The following is a 23,026-nucleotide window of genomic DNA, read 5'->3' on the forward strand; positions in this document are numbered from 1 at the left end:
TGTTTTATACAGGACACCATGAAAAGTTTGGTTTTATCAGTAATTTTTGAGTCATGAGGGGCCTTGAAGTTGCTATTAATATGATTAACCCAAATTACTTCACCTGTGTTCTACAATTGGGCCTTGAGTGGGAGAAGAAATGAAACTGGACAAATCTCAGGCAAGGAACAGTGTGGGACCCAACTAAGCAACCAAGGAAACAGTTTTGGGCTAGAAGGAACCTTAAAGAGAATGGCCAGAATCTTATTTTATTATTTATAGAAGAGGGTCTTGCTCTGTCGCTCAGGCTGGAGTTCCGCGCAATCATGGCTCACTGTGGCCTCATCCTTCTACGTTCAAGCCATTTTCCCACCCCTGCCTTCCGAGTAGCTGGGACTACAGACGGACAACACCACGCCGGGCTAATTTTTATATTTTTTGTAGAGATGGGGTCTCACTATGTTGCCCAGGCTGGTTTGGAACTCCTGGGCCCAAGTGATCCACTCCTCTCGGCCTCTCAAAGTGTTGGGATTACAGGCGTTAGCCACCGCTCCCGGCCTGTTAGTGTTTTTCAAAGCGACATCCCAGTACCACCAGAATCAAAATTACCAGTCAAAGGTAAAAATGTCAGTTCAGCTCCAGGACATCCCTAAAGAATTTGAGTCTAGGGCTTTAAGACAGCATTTTTTTTTTTTTTTTTTTTTTTGAGACGGAGTCTCACTCTTGTTGCCCAGACTGGAGTGCAATGGCGCGATCTCAGCTCACTGCAACCTCTGCCCCCTGGGTTCAAGCAATTCTGCCTCAGCCTCCTGAGTAACTGGGATTACAGGCACGCGCCACCAAGCCCGGCTAATTTTTGTAATTTTAGTAGAGACGGGGTTTCGTCATGTTGGCCAGGCTGGTCTCAAACTCCTGACCTCAGGTGATCCGCCCGCCTCAGCCTCCCAAAGTGCTTGGGATTACAGGCGGGAGCCACCGCGCCCGGCCAAGGCGGCCTTCTTAAGAAGCGCGCGTAAAACCCCAACTTCCTGCTCTGGCGCTGCGGCCGCTGGGGATCTGAGTGGGCTCCGCCCCGCCTCGGACCCGCCCCTCCCGGCCTCCCGCCGCAATCTTGGCGGGAAGGCGCCGGCCGCTAAGAAGCCGAAAGATGTCTAGGTCGGGCGCGGCGGCTGAGAAGGCAGACTCCAGACAGCGACCCCAGATGAAGGTGAGAAACGGACTGGTGCTTCCAGGTGTGCTCCTGCCTCGGTTTTTGTGAGGGTTATGCGGGACACAGGCCCAGGAGGTCGAGGGCACCTGGCACCGGGGGTAGGCGGGGGATCCCTGCCCTGAGGCCTTCAGCTTTGACGAAAGGTTCTTGTCAATAACCCGAGAAATAGTGGGAGAGTCACATCTGGGATTCCCTTTCTTCAACCTTCTGCGTTTTCTTCTGCCACAGTTATGATCGGCTTCACACTCTTTAAATAATTCCAGACAATCCGCAGCTGACAGTTGGGGTATTTGCCCCAGTCACAAATGCTAGTCATTATTATTATTGGTCTGGAAAACTTATGGGCAAATGTGCCCAGTAAGTGAATTCTATTGAGGTTAAGGTTAGTGAATTACATATCTAGGATTTTGGAGGGGAAAATAAGTTTTCTTACGAAGGGTGTCAATTTGGATTTATTTATTTTTTTGAGCCTAAGTCTCACTCTGTTGCCCAGGCTGGAGGGCAGTGGTGTGATCTCGGCTCACTGCAACCTCCGTCTCCCGGGTTCAAGCGATTCTTCTGCCTCAGCCTCCTGAGTAGCTGGGACTACAGGCGTGTGCCACTATGCCCAGCTAATTTTTGTATTTTTAATAGAGACAGGTGGTTTCACTATGTTAGCCAGGATGGTCTCGATCTGCTGACCTCGTGATCTGCCCGATTGGGCCTCCCAAAGTGCTGGGATTACAGGCGTGAGCCACTGCACCTGGCCTCAATTTGGATTTATATTGTCATTGGGAAATGGGAATTATTAGATCTGTTAGGGATCCTGTAAGAAAAGGCACAGGACTTGGAGTTCTAATATTCTGTTTTCTTTTATTGATCTGAATAGGTAAATGACTATAAAGAAAATCAAAACATCGCTTATGTGTCTCTGAGACCAGTACAGACTACAGTTTTAATAAAAACAGCTAAGGTCTATCTTGCCCCCTTTTCACTCAGTAATTACCAGCTAGACCAGCTTATGTGCCCCAAATCCCTATCAGAAAAGAATTCTAATAATGAAGTGGCATGTAAGAAGACTAAAATAAAGAAAACTTGCAGAAGGATTATACCTCCAAAGATGAAAAACACATCTTCCAAGGCAGAATCCACGCTGCAAAATTCATCCTCAGCTGTTCATACTGAAAGTAACAAGCTACAACCCAAGAGAACGGCAGATGCGATGAATCTCAGTGTTGATGTGGAAAGTAGTCAGGATGGAGACAGTGATGAAGATACCACACCAGGCCTGGTAAGAACTTAATTAGTAGCTTGTTCTAGTTTCTCTTTTTTGAAATTTGAAGTTCTGATAAATCGAAGTTTTTCAAGGATCTCTCTGGTACAAACAAGTTATTTCATCATCTAATGTAAGTATAAATGTAATAATAAATTTTTATTATTTTTAAGGTTTAACAAATAGCTTCCTTGGGTTATTTTTGCTTTTGCTGTTGATGTGTCAATGAAAGGATTGACTTAATCTTTACTCTGCTTCCCTTTTTCTTTCTCTAAACTAACTGCATGTATTTTTGGGTGAGCAAGGCACATACTTTATGGTGCCTTGCTCACCTTTACATGTTTATGTACAGTATATCAGAAGTCATCGGTTTGTGGGACATGGTATTGACTGACCTTTGATATCAGGGTAGGGAAACATAAATTGATTCTATGGATGTGTTGAATAATATTTCCTTTAAATGCAAAACGAGACAAATGACAGAGTAGATAAGATACATGAGAAACACATTTGTTCTATGTAATTCCAATCAATTTAAGGAATTTGGTGTGTAATTTTTTTCTTTTTTTCGAGACAAGAGTCTCGCTCTGTCGCCCAGGCCAGAGTGCAGTGACGCTATCTTGGCTCACTGCAACCTCGGCCTCCCAGGTTTAATAGATTCTCCTGCTTCAGCCTCCTGAGTAGCTGGGATTACAGGCGCGTGCCACCACACTTGGTTAATTTTGTGTTTTTAGTAGAGACGGGGTTTCACCATGTTTGCCAGGCTGGTCTCTAACTCCTGACCTTGTGATCCACCCGTCTCAGCTCCCAAAGTGCTGGGATTACAGGGGTGAGCCACTGCACCCAGCCTGGTCTTTAATTCTTTTGGCTTCTACTGCCTACCAGGAGCGCTATGCTGCATTCAAAGTGACAAATTTTAACTGGACAAGATAAAACATACATAGCACATGACACAATGTTGCTGGAACTCAGAGAACAGAAAATGATCGTAGGGAAAGGGAGATACTATAATTGAAGGCTTATTGTTATGAAATAGAAGTTTGCTTTATGCTTTCTCGTCCCAGAGTTAAGAACCAGGACTCATAGTGGGACAGCATGGGGTAAGTATTAAATGAATTGGACTTGGGGTTGAGAGCCTAGCATGGCCACTTCTTTTTTTTTTTTTTTTTTTTTTTTTGAGACGAGTCTTGCTCTGTTGCCCAGGATGGAGCGCAGTGGCATGATCTCAGCTTACTGCAAGCTCCTCCTCCCAGGTTCACATCATTCTCCTGCCTCAGCCTCCTGAGTAGCTGGGATTACAGGCGCCCGCCACCATGCCTGGCTAATTTTTTATATTTTCAGTAGAGACAGGGTTCCACCATGTTCGCCAGGATGGTCTCGATCTCCTGACCTCATGATCCGCCCGCCTCGGCCTCCCAAAGTGCTGGAATTACAGGCATGAGCCACCGCACCTGGCCTAGCATGGGTACTTCTAAGAAACCTTGTTCCTTTAAGCAAATCACCTTAGGGGATTGGATAAAATCTGTGGTTCTCAAACTTTAGGCTATATCAGAATTACATGGAGAGTTTGTTAAAACTCCATTGCAGGGCCCCACCAACAGTTTCTGATTCAGAAGTTGGGGCATACAATTTGCATATCTTTTTTTTTTCTTTCTTTCTTTTCTTTTCTTTTCTTTTTTTTTAATGGAGATGTTGGGATGTTTGTGGGGTGGAGGGTGGGAGGTGTTGCCCAGGCTGGTCTTAAGCTCCTGAGCTCAACCAGTCCTCCTACCTCAGACTCCCAAAGTGCTAGGATTATAGGCTTGAGCCACCACACCCAGCCCAATTTGCATATTTAACAGTTTCCTAGAGACGCTGATGTTAGTCCAGGACTGCACTTTGAGAACCACTGGATTAGGTTATCCCTTTGGCCTCTTAGACTGTAAGATTCTGAAGAAGTCGGGCTCGGTGGCTCATGCCTGTAATCCCAGCACCTTGGGAGGCTGAAGCAGGTGGATCACCTGAGGTGGGGAGTTTGAGACCAGCCTGACCAACATGGAGAAACCCCGTCTCTACCAAAAATACAAAATTAGCTGGGCGTGGTGGCACAGGCCTGTAATCCCAGCTACTAGGGAGGCCGAGGCAGGAGAATCTCTTGAACCTGGAAGGTGGAGGTTGCGGTGAGCCGAGATCGTGCTGTTGCACTCCAGCCTGGGCAACAAGAGTGAAACTCCGTCTCAAAAAAAAAAAAAAAAAAAGATTCTGAAGAATACAAGGTAAATATAAAGCAGATTTTAGTTTGATGTAATGAAATAGGTCCATTAATAGAGCTGCTCCTAAAGAAAAAAAAAAGGAGGTGGGCAGATCACCTGAGATGAGGAGTTCCAGACCAGCCTGCCCAAAATGGTGAAACCCCATTTCTACTAAAAATACAAAAATTAGGCCGGCCATGGAGGTTCATGCCTGTACTCCCGGCACTTTGGGAGGCCGAGGTGGGTGGATCACTTGAGGTCAGGAGTTGGAGACCAGCCTGGCCAACATGGTGAAACCCCGTCTCTCCTAAATATAACAAATATTAGCCAGGCATGGTGGTGGGCACCTGTAGTCCCAGCTACTCAGGAGGCTGAGTCAGGATAATTGCTTGAACTGAGGAGGTGGAGGTTGCAGTGAGCCGAGATCACACCACTGCACGCCAGCCTGGGCAACAGAGCGAGACTCTGTCCCCACTTCCCCACCAAAAAAAAAAAGAAAATATAAAAATTAGCCAGGCGTGGTGGCAGGTGCCCGTAATCTGAGCTACTCGGGAGGCTGAGATGGGAGAATCGCTTGAACCTAGGTGGTGGAGGTTGCAGTGAGCCGAGATCAGGCCACTGCACTCCAGCCTGGGTGACAGAGCAAGACTCTTGTTTTTAAAAAGTAAAAAATAAAGGCTCCCAAATAGCTGGGACTACAGGCATGTGCCACCTTGCCAGGCTAATTTTGACTTTTTATTTTGTAGAGATGTGGGTGTGCCGTATTTATTGCCCAGGCTGGTCTAAAACTCCTGGGCTCAAGCAGGCTGCCCACCTCGGCCTCCCAAAGTGCTGGGATTACAGATGTGAGCCACTGAGCCCAGCCAAGATACTTTTTTTTTTTTGAGACAGGGTCTCTGTCACCCAGGATGGAGTGCAGAGGCACGATCTCAGCTCACTGCAACCTTCACCTCCCAGGTTCAAGCGATTCTCCCATCTCAGCGTCCCCAGTAGCTGGGATTACTGGCGTGTGCCACCATGCCTGGCTAATTTTTTGTATTTTTAGTGAAGAAGGGGTTTCTTCATGTTGGCCAGGCTGGTTTTGAACTCCTGACCTCAAGTGATCTGCCTGCCTCAGCCTCTCACAGTGCTGGGATTACAGGCGTGAGCTACCGCGCATGCCGTGTCTTTCTTTCTTGGTTTATTCTTTCATTTTGGTGAAGTACAGCTTTCTGAGAAAAAGTGTATACGAGGCAAATACTTTGCATATCAGAGAAAGTTTTTTGTTTTTTTTTTGTTTGGTTTTTTTTTTGAGACGGAGTCTCACACTGTCGCCCAGGCTGGAATGTAGTGGTGCGATCTCAGCTCACTGTAACTTTTTGTTTTTTTAATAGAGATGGGGTTTTACCATATTGGCCAGGCTGGTCTCAAACTCCTGACCTCGTGATCTGCCCGCTTCAGTCTCCCAAAGTGCTAGGATTATAGGCGTGAGCCATTGCGCCTGGCCCAGAAAAAGTCTTTAGCTTTATATTTGATCGATGACCTAATTGGATTTAGAATTGTAAGTTGAAAATAATTTAATCTTTCCTTAGAATTTTTAATGCATTGTTCCATTGTCTTCCAGCTTCCTTCAATGTTGAAAGTTCGTGCCATTCTGATTCTGGATTCCTTGTGATCTTTTTTTTCCCTCTGCATGCTTTTAAGATCTTTTCTGGCTGGGTGTGGTAAGGCAGGCCTGTAGTTTCAGCTTCTTGGGAGGCTAAGGCTGGAGCCCAGGAGTTCAAGGCTGCAGTAAGTTATAATCAAGCCAATGCACTTCAGCCTGGGTGACAGAGTGAGATGCTATCACTTAAAAAAAAAAAAAAAAATTGTGATAACATGCCGAGGCCTGGGTTCATCTTTGTTTTTTTTGTTTTCTTGAGGTGGGGTCTCACCCTATTGCCCAGGCTGGAGAGCAGTGGCACAGTCTTGCCTCACTGCAACCTCTGCCTTCTAGGTTCAAGCGATTCTCCTGTCTCAGCTTCCTGAATAGCTAGGACTACAGGCATGCGCCACCATGCCTGGGTAATTTTTGTATTTTTAGTAGAGATTAGGTTTCACCATGGTGGCTAGGCTGGTCTCGAACTCCTGATCTCAGGTGATCTGCCCACCCAAAGTGCTTGGATTACAGGCATGAGCCATCGCACCCGGCTTGCTTTTTTTTTTTTTTTTTTTTTTTTTGAGACAGTCTTGCTCTTGCCCTGGCAGCTAGAATGCAGTGGTGTGATCTCGGCTCACTGCAACCACTGCCTCCCAGGTTCAAGCAACTCTTGTGCCTCAGCCTCCCAAGTAGCTGGGATTACAGGTGTGCACTACCACACCCAGCTAGTTTTTTTATATTTTTAGTAGAGACGGGGTTTCGACACGTTGGCCAGGCTGGTCTCAAGTTCCTGTCCTCTAGTGATCTGCCTGGTGGCCTCCCAAAGTGCTGGGATTACATGCATGAGCCACTGAGCTTGCTTGCCTGGGTCCTTTTTCGTTCATTGTGCTGCATACTCATTGGGCCTTTTTAATCTGGAAGCTCATGTCTTTAGTTTTGAGAAACTTGAAAATAATATTTGTTTTCAAACTATTATTTTTTAGAGATGGGGTCTCACTCTGTTGCCCAGGCTAGAACACAGTGGTGTCATCATAGCTTACTACAACCTTGAACTTCTGGGCTCCAGTGATCCTCCTGCTTCGGTCTCCCACTTAACGTTATTTTTCTTTCTTTTCTTTTTTTTTTTTTTTTTTTTTGAGATGGAGTCTGGCTCTGTTGCCCAGAGTGGAGTGCAGTGGCGCCATCTCGGCTTACTGCAAGCTCCACCTCCCGGGTTCATGCCATTCTCCTGCCTCAGCCTCCTGTGTAGCTGGGACTACAGGCACCCACCACCATGCCCGGCTAATTTTTTGTATTTTTTAGTAGAGATGGGCTTTCACTGTGTTAGCTAGGATGGTCTCGATCTGACCTTGTGATCTGCCCGCCTCTGCCTCCCAAAGTGCTGGGATTACAGGCGTGAGCCACTGCTCCCAGCCCTTTCTTTTTTTTTTTTTTTTTTTTTTTTTTTTTGTTTTTTGAGACGGAGTCTTGCTCTGTGGCCCAGGCTGGGTGGAGTGCAGTGGCATGATCTGGGTTCACTGCAACCTCCGTCTCCCGGGTTCAAGCAATTCTTCTGTCTCAGCCTCCCGAGTAGCTGAGACTACAGGCGTGTGTCACCACGCCCGGCTAATTTTTGTATTTTTAGTAGAGACTGGGTTTTGCCATGCTGGCCAGGATGGTCCTGATTTCCTGACCTGGTGATCTGCCTGCGTCGGCCTCTCAAAGTGCTAGGATTACAGGCGTGAGCCACCACACCTGGCCTCCCATTTATATTATTTTTAAATAATTGATTCTCTTCCAATTTCTCTGCAGTTTCTCGAACAATGAATTGGATATTGGACCTCTAAGACTGAGTCTCTATTTTTTTGTCTTTTCTGTTCATGTGTTTATCTTTTTGTTCTACTTTCTAAATTTAAGCCTTTTCATGGATTTAAAAACTAGTTATTGAGTTCTTATTTTTTTAATTTTCTTTTCTTACAGTATTTTGCTATTTCCTGAATATACTGTCTTGTATCTCAGGGTTTTAAAAAATTAGCTTACTGTTAACATTAGTGGCTTTTTAGGAGAAAGTAGAGACATGTACTTACTCACTCTACTGCGTTTAAAGGAAGTTTTTTTGTTGGAAAAAAATAACTTTTTTTTTTTTTTTGAGACGGAATTTCGCTCTTATTGTCCAGGCTAGAGTGCAATGGTGCGATCTCGGCTTGCTGCAAGCCCCACCTCCCAGGTTCAAGCGATTTTCCTGCCCCGGCCTCCTGAGTAGCTGGGATTACAGGCTCCTGCCACTATACCTGGCTAATTTTTTTTTTTTTTTTTTTGTATTTTTAGTTGAGACAGGATTTCACCATGTTGGCCAGGCTGGTCTCGAACTCCTGACTTCAGGTGATCTGCCCACTTCGGCCTCCCAAAGTGCTGGGATTACAGGTGTGAGCCACCACGTCTGACCAACTTTTATATTTTTAGTAGAGATGGGGTTTCACCATTTTGGCCAGGTTGGTCTTGAACTCCTGACCTCAGGTGTTCCATCCACTTCAGCCTCCCAAATTGATGGGATTACAGGCATGAGCCACCGCCCCGGCCAAAAATAACTTGTGTAATAGTACAATTAATTGCCACTAGGAAATAATTTGCTACTAGATTATACTACTTGATTTCTAATATCAGATCACTTCTTAACTGGGAAGCCATACAGATATTTTGGGGGTATCCCAAATCCAGACTTACTGAAATATCCAATTCAGCAAACGTCTGTTTTGGTAAGATGGCATGAAATGAATAGAGATAGTACAATTTGAAGTAAAGTATTCATGTAGAAAATGAAACATGTAGTTTTGTGAAGTGCTTTTCCTATAGATTATATAAAGTAATGGAATCTTTTTGGTGTAATTTTATAGGATTTTTCGGGATTGTCACCCTACGAAAGGAAGAGACTGAAGAACATATCAGAAAACGCAGACTTTTTTGCTTCTCTTCAGTTGTCTGAGGTTTGTGTGGAGTCTGTATTTAAAACCAAGACGCAGGGCCGGGAACAGTGGGTAGCGCCTGTAATCCTGTCACTTGGGGAGGCTGACATGGGAGAATCGCTTGAGGCCAGGAGTTCGAGATCAGCCTGGGTAACATACGGAGACCCGCCCCCCCCCCCCCCCCCCCCAAATCTCTATAAAAAGTAAATTAGTTGAGCATAGTGATGCATGTCTGGAGTCCTAGCTACTGGGGTGGCTGAGGTGGAAGGATGGCTTGAGTTTGGAAAGTCAAGGCTGCCATGAGCTATGATCATGCCACTGCATTACAGCTTGGGCAACAGAGCAAGACCCTGTCGCAAAACAGCAACAACAGGAGCCGTAAAACCCAAGATGTCATAACTCCCACCAGGTCAATAACATATCAGGTTTCATAGTGTCATATGAGGGAGGGTAAAATTGGAGCAGGTTTTGTGCTTAATAGGAAGAGGTTACTGTACTCCGTTGATTCTAAGGCATTATTTTTTTGTCTTTTTTTTTTTTTTTTTTTTTTTTTTGAGACGGAGTTTTGCTCTTGTCACCCAGGCTGGAGTGCAATGGCACGATCTCGGCTCACTGCAACCTCTGCCTCCCGGGTTCAAGTGATTCTCCTACCTTAGCTTCCCGAGTAGCTGGGATTACAGGCGCCCGCCACCACGCCTGTAATTTTTGTATTTTTAGTAGGAATGGGGTTTCACCATGTTGGTAAGGCTGGTCTCGAACTGCTGACCTCGGGTGATCTACTTGCCTTGACCTCCCAAAGTGCTGGGATTACAGTTGTGATCCACCATGCCTGGCCTGTCTTTTTTTTTTGAGACAGGGTCTCGCTGCGTTGCCCAGGCTGGAGTACAGTGGCGCTGATCATGACTCATGGCCTATCTTAAGGATCTTCAGTTCCTGAATAGACCTTAGTTTAGTGTGGGTATAGTAGCAGATGCTTAATATTTTAAAAGGTAAGATACGTAGTTATAACATTTTTACATGATTTTTATACTTTACAGTCTGCTGCAAGACTCCGTGAAATGATAGAGAAGAGACAGCCTCCTAAATCCAAAAGGTAAAATATCTAGTTTGCAATGCCTGAACCATGATACATTGCTCAACTGTTTTATAATTTGAAAAAAATGGTTTGGTGTGGTAAGCTTAACAGATCATAAAGTGCTATTTAATCTCAGTCCCTCTAGGATCTCTGAGGGGATGCTACCCTTTAATAACTTTACAATTCTCATCTTCATCAAAGGAATATGGAGCAAATAAAATGGAGAGCTGAATTTTGTTTATGTTTATTGTTGCTACTAATGAAGGGAAATCTTTATTTCCACTAAATTACTGTCACTTAGAAAACTATTAAAGATTCTTCTACTTACTTTTAATTTTTCTGGCTATCTTTTTGCGTCTCAATTTGTTTTTGCTTTCTTAGTCCTAGAATAAAGGAAAGGAATGAACATTTATTGAATATCTATGAAACATACTGCAGTGATCTAGCAGTTTTGTCCTATATTATCCCATTTAACTCTGACAACCACTGCATGTGGTAGGTAATATATTCATTTTGTGAGTTAGAAATCAGGCTCAAAAGATAAAATTGTTGGCTGGGTGCAGTGGCTCATGCCTGTAATCCCAGCACTTTGGGAGGTTGAGGCAGGGGGATCACCTGAGGTCGGGAGTTCAAGACTGGCCTGACCAACATGGAGAAACCCCATCGCTACTAAAAAAAAAAAAAAATTAAAAATTAGCCGGGTGTGGTGGCACATGTCTGAATCCCAGCTACTCAAGAGGCGAAAGCAGGAGAATCGCTTGAACCCGGGAGGCGGAGGTCATGGTGAGCCAAGATTGCACCATTGCACTCCAGCCTGGGCAATAAGAGTGAGACTCCATCTCAAAAAAAAAAAAAAAAACAAAAAACTATTTGCTGAAAGTCAAAACAGCTTATAAGTGGTAGCTTTAGGATTTGAACTCCAGGGTTTTTAAATTTTGAATTATCTCCATTGCATTTTAGCAGTGCTTATATATAAATGAAGAAACTAAAATCTTGGTATCATTAGCTCATTTGTTTAGTGCCAGTTCCTAATGAAATGTAGCTTCATTTACTTGGTTTGATTCTGTTACAGGACAGTTAGCTTGAGAAAAGCTAGACCTTTAATCATGGCCAGGTATTTTTAAGTGTGAAAAGTTACTATAAGAGGAACATCATTAACACTGGAAAAACAGTAGCACTGGTCCTGTTGCCAGCTGATTAGTAGCTTTACATTTGCATTTTTTTATTAGCCAAGATTGGTGATTTCTTCCTAAATCACAAAATTCTAGCCCCTAATAGTTGTATAGGTAGTAGCAAGTTGATAGTATGGACGTTGTGTAATGTAGCGGAGAAGTGTAGCCTTTGAGATTTAGCAAATTTGGGTTCAAGTTTTGATTCAGTCACTTACAGCTATGACAGTAACCTTGGATACTTTATATAATTTTTCTTTCTTTTTCTGTAAAGCTGGCATTATGCTAATCTAGAAGGATTTAAATTTTTTGAAAATTATTAAATATACATATAAAAAGGTACATATAATGTATTTGTGTAGTTGAAAAATTATACAGGTCCCATCCATGTACCTGCCATCCAGGTTAATAGAAATTACAAATACCCCTGAAGGCCCATATATACCCCTCCCTCCCAATACAACCACTATGCTGAATTTTGTGGTAATATTTCCTTGCATTTATTTATTGCTTTTTTTTTTTTTTTTGAGATGGAGTCTCGCTCTGTTGCCCAGTCTGGAGTGCAGTGGCGCGATCTCGGCTCACTGCAACCTCCACCTCCCAGGTTCATGCCATTCTCCTGCCTCAGCCTCCCGAGTAACTGGGACTATAGGTGCCCGCCACCACGCCCGGCTAATTTTTTGGATTTTTGGTAGACGGGGTTTCACCGTGTTAGCCAGGATGGTCTCAATCTCCTGACCTCGTGATCCGCCCGCCTCGGCCTCCCAAAGTGCTGGGATTACAGGCGTGAGCCACCGTGCCCAGCCTATAGTTTCATTTTTATTTATTTATTTTTTTGAGACAGAGTCTTGCTCTGTTGCCCAGGCTGGAGTACAGTGGTGTGATCTTGGCTCACTGCAGCCTCTGCCTCCCAGGTTCAAGCAATTCTCATGCCTCAGCCTTCTGAGTAGCTGGGATTACAGGTGCTCATGACCATGCTCGGCTAAATTTTTTATTTTTAGTAGATACGGGGTTTCGCCTTGTTGGCAAGGCTGGTCTGGAACTCTGGACCTCAAGTGATCCACCCACCTCAGCCTCCCAAAATGCTGGGATTACAGGTGTGAGCCACTGTGCCTGGCTATTGATTTATAGTTTTACTACCAGTGAGTGTATCCTTAAACACTATATTGTTTAGCTTTGTCTTTTTTTGGTGTTCACATACAATATGCCTTTTTTATATTCTGAGATTTTCTTATTTTGCTCATCTTTACATATTTATGCTTTTAAATTTACCCATGTTGATGTGCACAGCTTTATTTCGTTCTTTTTTTCTGCTATATGATATTCCACTGTATGAATGTACTACATTTTATTCTACTGTTGATGAACAATTGAGTTGTTATTTTTATTATGAAAAGTGCTGCTCCAAACATTCTTAAGTCTCTTAGTGCTTATGTATGGGAGTTTCTCTAGGAGTAGATTTCTAGGATTGTATGACAGCCCATATTATTCCATATACTCAGGTGTCTTTTTTGAGGATTAAATATGAGATGGAATGTTGACTACAGTTTTTAGTATATAGTGTACTTTCAATCAATAGTAGGTTTTACTAATTCTCGAAGTAATGTGGGCTATAACTGATAATTTTTTATGTGAATTTTTGGAAATAATTTCAGAGGCTTCTCTTTCCCCAGCATTTTAAAATGAATTACTTTTTTAAAAATGAAAAAATAGTGCATAAAAAAATAGAGAATGTATATTATTTAAAAAGTAAACTATAGTGTATGGAAGGGAATGCAGTGAAATGTTTTAAGTTTCCTTCCTATTTTAGACCTTAGTTTTCCAGGCCTTTTCCCTAGAAGTAGTAGTTTTATGTGTATTCCTCCACAGGTAACCTCAGCATGTACAAATGTATGTGTATATGTAACCTTTTTGTATACATGTACTGGACTTTGTTTTTGCTTTTTATAACAGAGGGTTCCTTTCAGCAGTGCATAAAGATCTATATCATTCTTTTTATGGCTGCATATTATTCTATTAGATATGTATACCATAATTTAACAGACCTCACCTCTTTTTGATGAACATTTAGGTTTGTTTTTTTCCATACTTCTTATTAAGATAATTGTGGCCATGTATATATATATATCTATGCAGTTTATAAATATATCTGTGGGATATATTCCTAGAAGTTATCTCTTTAATATTAGTAAATACATTTTATTGTTTTGTGAGTATAACATGAGTTTTCCCCCACTCCTTTAGAAAGAAGCCTAAGAGAGAAAATGGGATTGGATGTAGAAGGTCAATGCGATTACTAAAAGTTGATCCTTCGGGAGTTTCATTACCAGCAGCTCCAACACCGCCGACATTAGTAGCAGATGAAACTGTAAGAAAATGTGCAAATATAATATTTTAATGTAATAAAATACTGAAAAATTTGAAGTGTTGAAACTAGACTAAAAGTTCATTAAATTATGTTTAATTTTATATTTCATTAATACTTGAATGTTGTATGGTTTTGTTTTGTTTTTTTGAGATGGAGTCTCACTCTGTCGCCCAGGCTGGAGTGCAGTGGCATGATCTTGCCTCACTGCAACCCCTTCCTCCCGTGTTCAAGCGATTCTCCTGCCTCAGCCTCCCAAATAGCTGGGATTACAGGCACATGCCCCCATACCTGGCTGATTTTTTTATTTTTGGTAGAGACGGGGTTTCATCATGCTGGCCAGGCTGGTCTTGAACTCCTGACCTGAAGTGATCTGCCTGCCTCGGCCTCCCAAAGTGCTGGGATTACAGGTGTGAGCCACTGTGCCCGGCCCATTTGTACGGTTTAATGAGTAAGATTTCGAAGTCGTAAAGACTGTATTGGATTCTGTATTTCTGCAGGACTTACCTGCTGTAGGATTGTGGGTGAGTTAATTAACCTTTCTGATTGTTTCTCCATTAAAAAAAAGTCAGCAATAATAGAACCCTCAGTAAATATGTACAATTTTATGTCAGTTTAAAAAAAAAACCTCAAAGAGCTACTGTAAATATAAATGAAATCATATCTATAAAGTTTCTCACATATTAGGGGCTTAGTAATCAATAGAATATAGTTATTAATGTTAATAAATAATACGTGATAATGTAGTTTTAGTGAGTAGAGTTTTATTTAGCAAACATTTTCTAAATATTTTTTATTCAAGAACACCTATTTTTAATACTTTATATGTAAGTGCTTAATTGTAAATAGGAAGATAGCACTAATTAGGCTGGTGCTTTGGGAGCAAATTGCAAATCTAGGTGTTATGGAAAGCAGCATAGAAGAGTAGCTTCAAATTTTTTTGAAGCCTCAGCCCACAAGAAATATATTTATGGCCAGGTGTAGTGGTTCATGCCTGTAATCCCAGCACTTTGGGAGGTTGAGGCAGGAGGATCGCTTGAACCCAGAAGTTTGAGACCAGCCTAGGCAACATCAAGAGACCCTGTTCTTACAAAAAAAATACGAAAATTAGCTGGGTGTGGTGGCATGTGCCTGTAGTCCCAGCTCCTCAGGAGGCTGAGGTGGGAGCATCACTTGAGACATTAATTAAAAAAAAAATATATATATATATTTACATTGTAACTATCACACATATATGCAACTGAAACCACAGTTTGTCAAACGACACTTACTACATATGGTGCACTTTGGTATTTCTTTTTTTTTTTCTTTTTGAGACAGAGTCTCCCTCTGTCACCCAGCCTGGAGTGCAGTGGCACAATCTCAGTTCACTGCAACCTCCGCCTCCTGGGTTCAAGTGATTCTCATGCCTCAGCCTCCAGAGTAGCTGGGACTATAGGTGTGTGCCACCAGGCCTGGCTAATTTTTTTTTTTTTTTTTGAGACGGAGTCTCAATCTGTTGCCCAGGCTGGAGTGCGGTGCTGCGATTTTGGCTCACTGTAAGCTCTGCATCCCAGATTCATGCCATTCTCCTGGCTCAGCCTCCCAAGTAGCTGGGACTATAGGCACCTGCCACCACGCCCGGCTAATTTTTTTGTATTTTTAGTAGAGACGGGGTTTCACTGCGTCAGCCAGGATGGTCTCAATCTGACCTCATGATCCGCCCGCCTCGGCCTCCCAAAGTGCTAGGATTACAGGTATGAGCCACCGCGCCCGGCCCACGCATGGCTAATTTTTGTATTTTTAGTAGAAATGGGGTTTCGCCATGTTGGCCAGGCTGGTCTGGAACTTCTGGCCTCAAGCTATTTGCCTGCCTCAGCCTCCCAAAGTGCTGGGATCACAGGTGTGAGCCATGTACCTGGCCTGGTATTTCTATTCTATTCTCATTCACTACAACAAATTGCTAGTTGTGACATATTAACATGATTTCTCACCCACTAATTGGTTACAAACTGTTTAAAAAAATACTAATGTAGGTATAATACTGAGTAATGAGTTAAGATAATCTGAGTCAATTCTCAGCTTCTCCAGTTATTGGCTGTGTGACTTTGGGCAAGTTAACTCCTCTTAAGTTTCTGGGGTTTTTTTGTTTTTGTTTTTTGGTTTTTTTTTGAGATGGAGTGTTGCCCTGTCGCCCAGGCTGGAGTGCAATAGCGCAGTCTTGGCTCACTGCAACAGCGCAGTCTTGGTTCACTGCAACCTCCAACACCTGGGTTCACACGATTCTCCTGCCTCAGCCTCCTGAGTTGCTGGGATTACAGGTGCCTGCCACCACGCCCAGCAAATTTTTGTATTTTTAGTAGAGATGGGATTTCACCATATTGGCCAGGCTGGTCTCGAACTCCTGACCTTGTGATCTGCCTGCCTCGGCCTGCCAAAGTGCTGGGATTACAGTCTCTAAGTTTCAATCCACTGTCTTTAAAATGTGATACCTCATTCGCTAGGTTGTTGAGACGATTAAATGAGATAATACATGTTATTATTACTTTATAGGGTACCTGGCATTCATTTATTGAACAATTATTTTGAATGTCCATGACATGCCACCATTACTGTTGATGTTGAAAGTGAAGTTGTGGGGAAAACAGAAAAATACCCTTGCCCTCCTTGTGTTTACATTCTAGGGCAGGGAGCCCAACAAATAACTTTTTATTTTTTATAACAGCCTTTGTTACCTCCTGGGCCTTTAGAAATGACTTTTGAAAATCAAGAAGACAACAATGAACGATTTAAAGGATTTCTGCAGACATGGGCAGGAATGAGCAAGGTATCACTTGGGAAGGCTAATAGCCTTTAGAATCATCTGTTAAGGAAATATATATATATGTAAAAATATATACATACTAACTTAGTTCTTTCATCTCTCCCAATGTTTCAGCCAAGTAGTAAGAACACTGAGAAGGGATTATCTAGCATTAAAAGGTAAGTTGAAATTCCTTGTGTTTCTTTTATATTTTTTGAGATGTTTGAGTTATAAAGACTATACACCATTTTAGGGAATTTTGAAAGTGAGATGAAATGTTTCCACCCTAACTGTTGTTTTTGTGTATTTCCTCTCAAGTGTTGCCATATACAATACCACTAGGATATAAGCTTCATATACAATACCACTAGGATATAAGCAAGAATTCTATTTCAATAACCAGAACAGTGCCTGGCACATAATATATGTTCAATGTTGAATAAATGAGTGAATCCACATACATTTTTACTATATGTTGTAATGTATATACAACTTTGCATTACACTTTTTTCTTTTTCTTTTTCTTTTTTTTTTGTTTTTTGAGACAGGGTCTCCCTCTATCGCTTAGGCTGCAGTGCAGTGGCACTATCTTGGCTCATTGCAACCTTCGCTTCCTGGGCTCAAATGATCCTCCCACCTCAGCCTCCCAAGTAGCTTGGACTACAGGCGTGCACCATCACATCTCACTGATTTTTGTATTTGTAGAGATGAGATTTTGCTGTGTTGCCCAGGTTGGTCTTGAACACCTGGGCTCAAGTGAGCTGTCTGCCTTGGACTCCCAAAGTGCTGGGATTACAGGTGTGAGCCAGTGTGCCTGGCCTGCGTTATGTTTTTTTCATTTGTGGTTGCATGTTACTAGAGTCTTTAAAATAATTGAATAATTATAAAATATTCCATTGAGTAGAAGGAGTTCACTTCTCCTCCTACCTGCTTGGTATTTGCGGTTGTTTTCCATTTAGCTTTGTGTGTTTGTGTATGTGTTTGTTGAAGTATATGGATATGATAGTGGATTATTTCTTTAGGTTAGATTTCCAGAAGTGAGATTAATGCATCAAATATTGTGAACATTTTTATGGCTTTTAGTACACATTGCCGAATTGTTGCTCAAAGGTCTTTTTTTTTCATCTGAACATTTTATATGAACTTATTCTTCCACTAGCAATATGTGTGAGTATGTGTATTTAACTGCAGCCTACCAGCTTTTGGTGTTATTAAAATTATCAAGGGTAATTTAAAAAGTGAAAGAATATTGCTTAATTTGATTTCCTTGGTTACCAGGAGATTGAATAGTTCCCATATTTATTTGCTAATTGTGATTTTTCTTTTTGAATAATCTTTTACTTATTTTGACTATTGAGATTGGTTTTACTTACAAAATTTAACTTTGTAATTTTCTTAGCTACAAAGCCAATTTAAATGGCATGGTCATTAGTGAAGATACTGTTTACAAAGTTACCACAGGCCCAATATTCTCTATGGCTCTCCATCCATCAGAAACTAGAACTTTGGTAGCAGTTGGGGCCAAATTTGGGCAAGTTGGACTTTGTGATTTGGTAAGTTATTAAATTTCTTGAATATATTATAGTTTGACTAAAGCAAATAGTCTGGAAGAGAATAGGCTAGAGCCATGTGTTTATAAATGTTGCGTGAGACTTACAGTTTTGGGCTTTATGATGCTTTATGATTCCAAATTTTAGAAATCTGGAAGAATTTAAATTTGCTTTATAGAACTTTAATATTTTTAGCTTGAATATCATTAACCATCTGGTCATAAATTAACTGCCAGAAAACTTTGTTACACTTTGTGTGATCTTTTCACATATACATTTAAAGTGGCCAGGCACGGTGGGTCACGCCTGTAATGCCAGCACTTTGAGAGGCTGAGGCAGTCGGATCACCTGAGGTCAGGAGTTCGAGACCAGCCTGGTCAACATGGTGAAACCCCGTCTCTAGTAAAAAAATACAAAAATTAGCTGGGCGTGGTGGTAGGTGCCTGTAATCCCAGCTACTCAGGAGGCTGAGGCAGGAGAATTGCCTGAACGCAGGAGACGGAGGTTGGAGTGAGTCGACACTGTGCCATCCAGCCTGGGTGATAGAGTAAGACTCCGTCTCAAAAAACAAAAGGGCTGGGAGCGGTGGCTCACGCCTGTAATCCCAGCACTTTGAGAGGCCGAGTCGGGTGGATCACGAAGTCAGGAGATCGAGACCGTCCTGGCTAACACAGTGAAACCCCGTCTCTACTAAAAAACCCCGTTTCTACTAAAAATAGAACAAATTAGCCAGGCGTGGTGGCAGGCGCCTGTAGTCCCAGCTACTCAGGAGGCTGAGGCAGGAGAATGGCGTGAACCTGGGAGAGGGAGCTTGCAGTGAGCCAAGATCGCACCACTGCACTCCAGCCTGGGCGACAGAGCGAGACTCTGTGTGAAAAAAAAAAAAAAAAAGATCGAAGTTTAGTTTTCTTTTTTTGGAGAGGGAGTCTCGCTCTGTCGCCCAGGCTGGAGTGCTGTGTGGTGTGATCTCGGCTCACTGCAAGCTCCGCCTCCCAGGTTCACGCCATTCTTGTGCCTCAACCTCCCGAGTAGCTGGGACTACAGGTGCCTGCCACCATGCCCGGCTAATTTTTTCTATTTTTAGTAGAGGTGGGGTTTCACCATGGTCTTGATCTCCTGACCTCGTTATCTGCCTGCCTTGGCCTCCCAAAGTGCTGGGATTACAGGCATGAGCCACGGCACCCAGCCCGAAGTTTAGTTTTCTAGTTGTGTTTAAAATATGATCTGCTATGGTCTGAATGTTTTTGTCTCCCCCAAAATTCATATGTTGAAATACTAATCCCTATGGTATTAGGAGGTAGGACCTTTGGGAGGTGATTAGGTCATGAATAAGATTAGTGCCCTTATAAAAGAAACCCAAGAGAGACCACTGTCCCTTCTACCATATGAGGACACAGCTAGAAGGCACCAACTATGAACTAGAAAGTAGGCCCTTACCAGACACTGAATGAACTGGAACCTTGATCTTGGTCTTCCTGGTCACCAGGACTGTGAGAAATAAAATGCTGCTGTTGATAAGCCACTCAGTTTATGGTATGTTGTTTTAGCATCCCAAATGGACTAAGAAACAGTTTCTAAGCTGTATCAAAATATCTTCCCAGGGACCTGCTTTGGAATGATTTTAGTTATCTTTGATGAGTCAGAAATAGATACTGAATTCCATTCATTGTGCATATAATTCTGCATGAAATGCTGTCTGTTATTACAAAATTGAGAAAAGTCAAGTTAATGTTCTCTGAATTTATTTTCTTATTGGGGAAGAAGACCAAAGACATGAAAAATGCCATAAGGACAATTAATGAAGTTGAAGAAATAGTGGTGACTTGAAGTTGGTTGGGGTTTATAAACAAAATTTGCAAGTCTGAAGACAGAAACCGAGTTCTTATTTTGGGATCATAGATTCTCCCTTATTTTGATAAGATGTGAGTGGGGATAGGAGGTGATAGGATTTAGCAAAGAAAACTGAAGCAAAAAAGTGGGAAGAAGATCAGAATAGTATGTTTTGGAAGCCAAGAGATGAGTTTCAAGGATGGAAGGTTGGCAGAGCCTTTTGCAGAGAAGTTAAAAGAATAGAGAAAAGGCCATTGATTTTGAAAATAGGGTACCATTAGTGAGTTGAGAGAATAGCTTTGACAATGAGGTAAGTAAGGAACAAAGGCTTTAGGAGATTAAGGAAGTATGGGGGTAATGAAAGAACTGGAGAAGCATTGGATAGAGACTTTTTTTTTTTTTCCCCGCCCCTGAGATACGGTCCCACTCTGTTGCCCAGGCTGGAGTGCAGTGGCATGATCATAGCTCACTGCAGCCTCAACTTCCCAGGCTCAAGCAATTCTCCACCTCAGCTTCCTGCGTAGCTGGGACTACGGTCATGTGCCACCACACCTGGCTAATTTTTAAATTTTTTGTAGAGACAGGGGTCTCACTGTGTTGCCTAGGCTCATCTCAAACTCCTGAGCTCAAGCACTCCACCTGCTTCAGCCTCCCAAAGTGCTGGGATTACAGGTGTGAGCCACCACACCCATCTGAGACTACTTTTTGAAGAATTTTGGAAAGGAAAAATTGAAAATTAGCATGATTAAATGAAGATTTTTTTTGGATGAGTTGATCTGTATAGATTTAAGACATACATAAAAATCCTTTTTTCATATCTTTCCTGATGACTCCAAAAATCTGTATTACAGCCGGACGCGGTGGCTCACGCCTGTAATCCCAGCACTTTGGGATGCCAAGGTTTGGCGGATCACCTGAGGTCTGGAGTTTGAGACCAGCCTGACCAACATGAGGAAATCCCATCTCTACTAAAGATACAAAATTAGCCGGGCATGGTGGCACATGCCTGTAATCCCAGCTACTTGGGAGGCTGAGGCAGGAGATTTGCTTGAACATAGGAGATGGAGGTTGCAGTGAGCCGAGATGGCGCCATTGCACTCCAGCCTGGGAAACGAGCAAAACGCCACCTCAAAAAAAAAAAAAAAAAAAAAAAAATCTATATTACTAGGTCTCTGTAGTCCAGTATCTCCATCAACCTAATTTTCCAGGGCATTTGGCAATCTCATTAACAGATTTGACAAGTCTAAAAGCAATATTATCTTGTCTATCCTGTGCTCACAATTTCCCCAGTTTTTTTAAGAAATGGCTTCATTGAGGTAATAATTTACCTATCATAAAATCTTATTTAAAAATGTAAAATTCAATGCTTTTTTTTATTTTGTTTTGAGATGGGAATCTTGCTCTGTCACCCAGGCTGGAGTGCTGTGGTGTGATCCTGGCTCACTGCAATCTCTGCCTCCTGGGTTCAGGTGATTCTCGTGCCTCAGCCTCCTGAGTAGCTGGGATTATAGGCGCTCGCTGCCACACCTGGCTAATTTTTTTTTTTTTTTTTTGAGATGAGTCTTGCTCTGTTGCCCAGGCTGGCATGCAGTGGCGTGATCTCTGCTCACTGCAACCTCCGCCTCCTGGGTTCAAGCAGTTCTCTGCCTCAGCCTCCCAAGTGGCTGGGATTACAGGCGTCCGCTACCACGCCTGGCTAATTTTTTTGTTTTTTTTAGTAGAGATGGGGTTTCACCATCTTGGCCAGGCTGGTCTTGAACTCCTGACCTTGTAATCCACCCACCTCGGCCTCCCAAAGTGCTGGGTTTACACGAATGAGTCACCGTGCCCAGCCTAATTTTTGTATTTTTTGTAGAGATGAGGCTTCTCCATGTTGGCCAGGCTGATCTGGAACTCCTGACCTCAAGTGATTTTCACCTGCTTCGGCCTCCCAGAGCTGGGATTACAGGCGTGAGCCACTGCGCCTGGCCTCAGTGGTTTTTAATAAGTTTACTCAGTTGTTTAATTATCATAGTCTGGTTTTAGAACATTTTCATCATCCTTATATAGATCCCTCATGCTAGCTGGGTGCAGTGGCTCATGCCTGTAATTCTAGCGCTTTGGGAAGTCGAGGCAGGAGGATGGCTTAAGCCCACTAATTCGAGACCTGCCTAGGTGACATAGTGAGATGCCTGTCTCTTAAAAAAAAAAAAAAAAATAGCTGGATGTAGTGGTGTGTGCCATTAGTCCCAGCTACTCAGGAAGTTGAGCTGGGAAGATCACCTGAGCTCAAGGAAGTTGAGGCTGCAGTGAGCCATGATTGTGCCACTGTACTCCAGGCTGGATTGACAGAGTGAGACCCTATCTCAAAAAAAGAAAAAAAATTCACTTACTGCAATAAGAAAGAAGCAGAACCTAATGTAGTATACTTCAAAAACTAGCTACCAAGGAGAGAAACAAATCTGTAGCAGAGCTAGGAGACAGCATAATTTAGCTTCTGCCCTGCCCCGTGTGCAGAATCTATACTGGTAAATTGACCAAATCCTGAGAATTTTCTATATTATCAAAAGTAGAGAGAAGCACATTGGGTATTCCGATTTTTCCTCTTTTGAATGAGGAGTGGGGAAATGGTTGCTGGGGGGAAATCAGGAAAAATAGAAGAAGTAGGGACAGTGAGTAGTAGAACTGATTGTCTTCAAAGGAAGTTTTCTTGGCCCACGGGAGTGGTAACACCCTCCACCACCATACAAGTAGGTGGTATGAATCCTGGTATAAAATAATGAACAAGGCTGGGCGCAGTGGCTCATGCCTGTAATCCCAGCACTTTGGGAGGCTGAGGCAGGTGAATCACCTGAGGTCGAGTTCAAGATCAGCCTGGCTAACTAACATGGTGAAACCCTGTCTCTACTAAAAATACAAAATTAGCTGGGTATGGTGATGTGCACCTGTAATCCCAGCCACTTGGGAAACTAAGGCAGGAGAGTTGCTTGAACCCGGGAGGCAGAGGTTGCAGTGAGCCGGCATTGCACCACTGCACTCCAGCC

The 23,026-nt window shown here is 42.8% G+C and overlaps 1 protein-coding gene across 3 annotated transcripts in view; it reads left to right on the forward strand.

Moving 5' to 3' along the window:
- The first annotated feature begins 716 nt into the window (after positions 1-716).
- The window catches only part of WDR76 (WD repeat domain 76), a 41,828-nt gene continuing 19,518 nt past the window's right edge, over positions 717-23,026 (forward strand). Inside the window, exons 1-8 of one of the 3 annotated variants that reach the window (XM_004056093.5) lie at positions 717-1,186; positions 2,058-2,459; positions 9,164-9,253; positions 10,270-10,325; positions 13,721-13,844; positions 16,546-16,647; positions 16,759-16,802; positions 18,023-18,176. In XM_004056093.5, coding sequence (XP_004056141.3) covers positions 1,127-1,186; positions 2,058-2,459; positions 9,164-9,253; positions 10,270-10,325; positions 13,721-13,844; positions 16,546-16,647; positions 16,759-16,802; positions 18,023-18,176 — 1,032 coding nt within the window. In that variant the 5' untranslated portion in view covers positions 717-1,126. Of the gene's footprint in view, positions 1,212-2,057; positions 2,460-9,163; positions 9,254-10,269; positions 10,326-13,720; positions 13,845-16,545; positions 16,648-16,758; positions 16,803-18,022; positions 18,177-23,026 lie in introns of all 3 variants that reach the window. The other 2 variants (XM_055363575.2, XM_055363574.2) reach the window with 2 other exon arrangements.

Source organism: Gorilla gorilla, chromosome 16, assembly GCF_029281585.2.
Source record: "Gorilla gorilla gorilla isolate KB3781 chromosome 16, NHGRI_mGorGor1-v2.1_pri, whole genome shotgun sequence".
NCBI classification, from domain to species: Eukaryota; Metazoa; Chordata; class Mammalia; order Primates; family Hominidae; genus Gorilla; species Gorilla gorilla.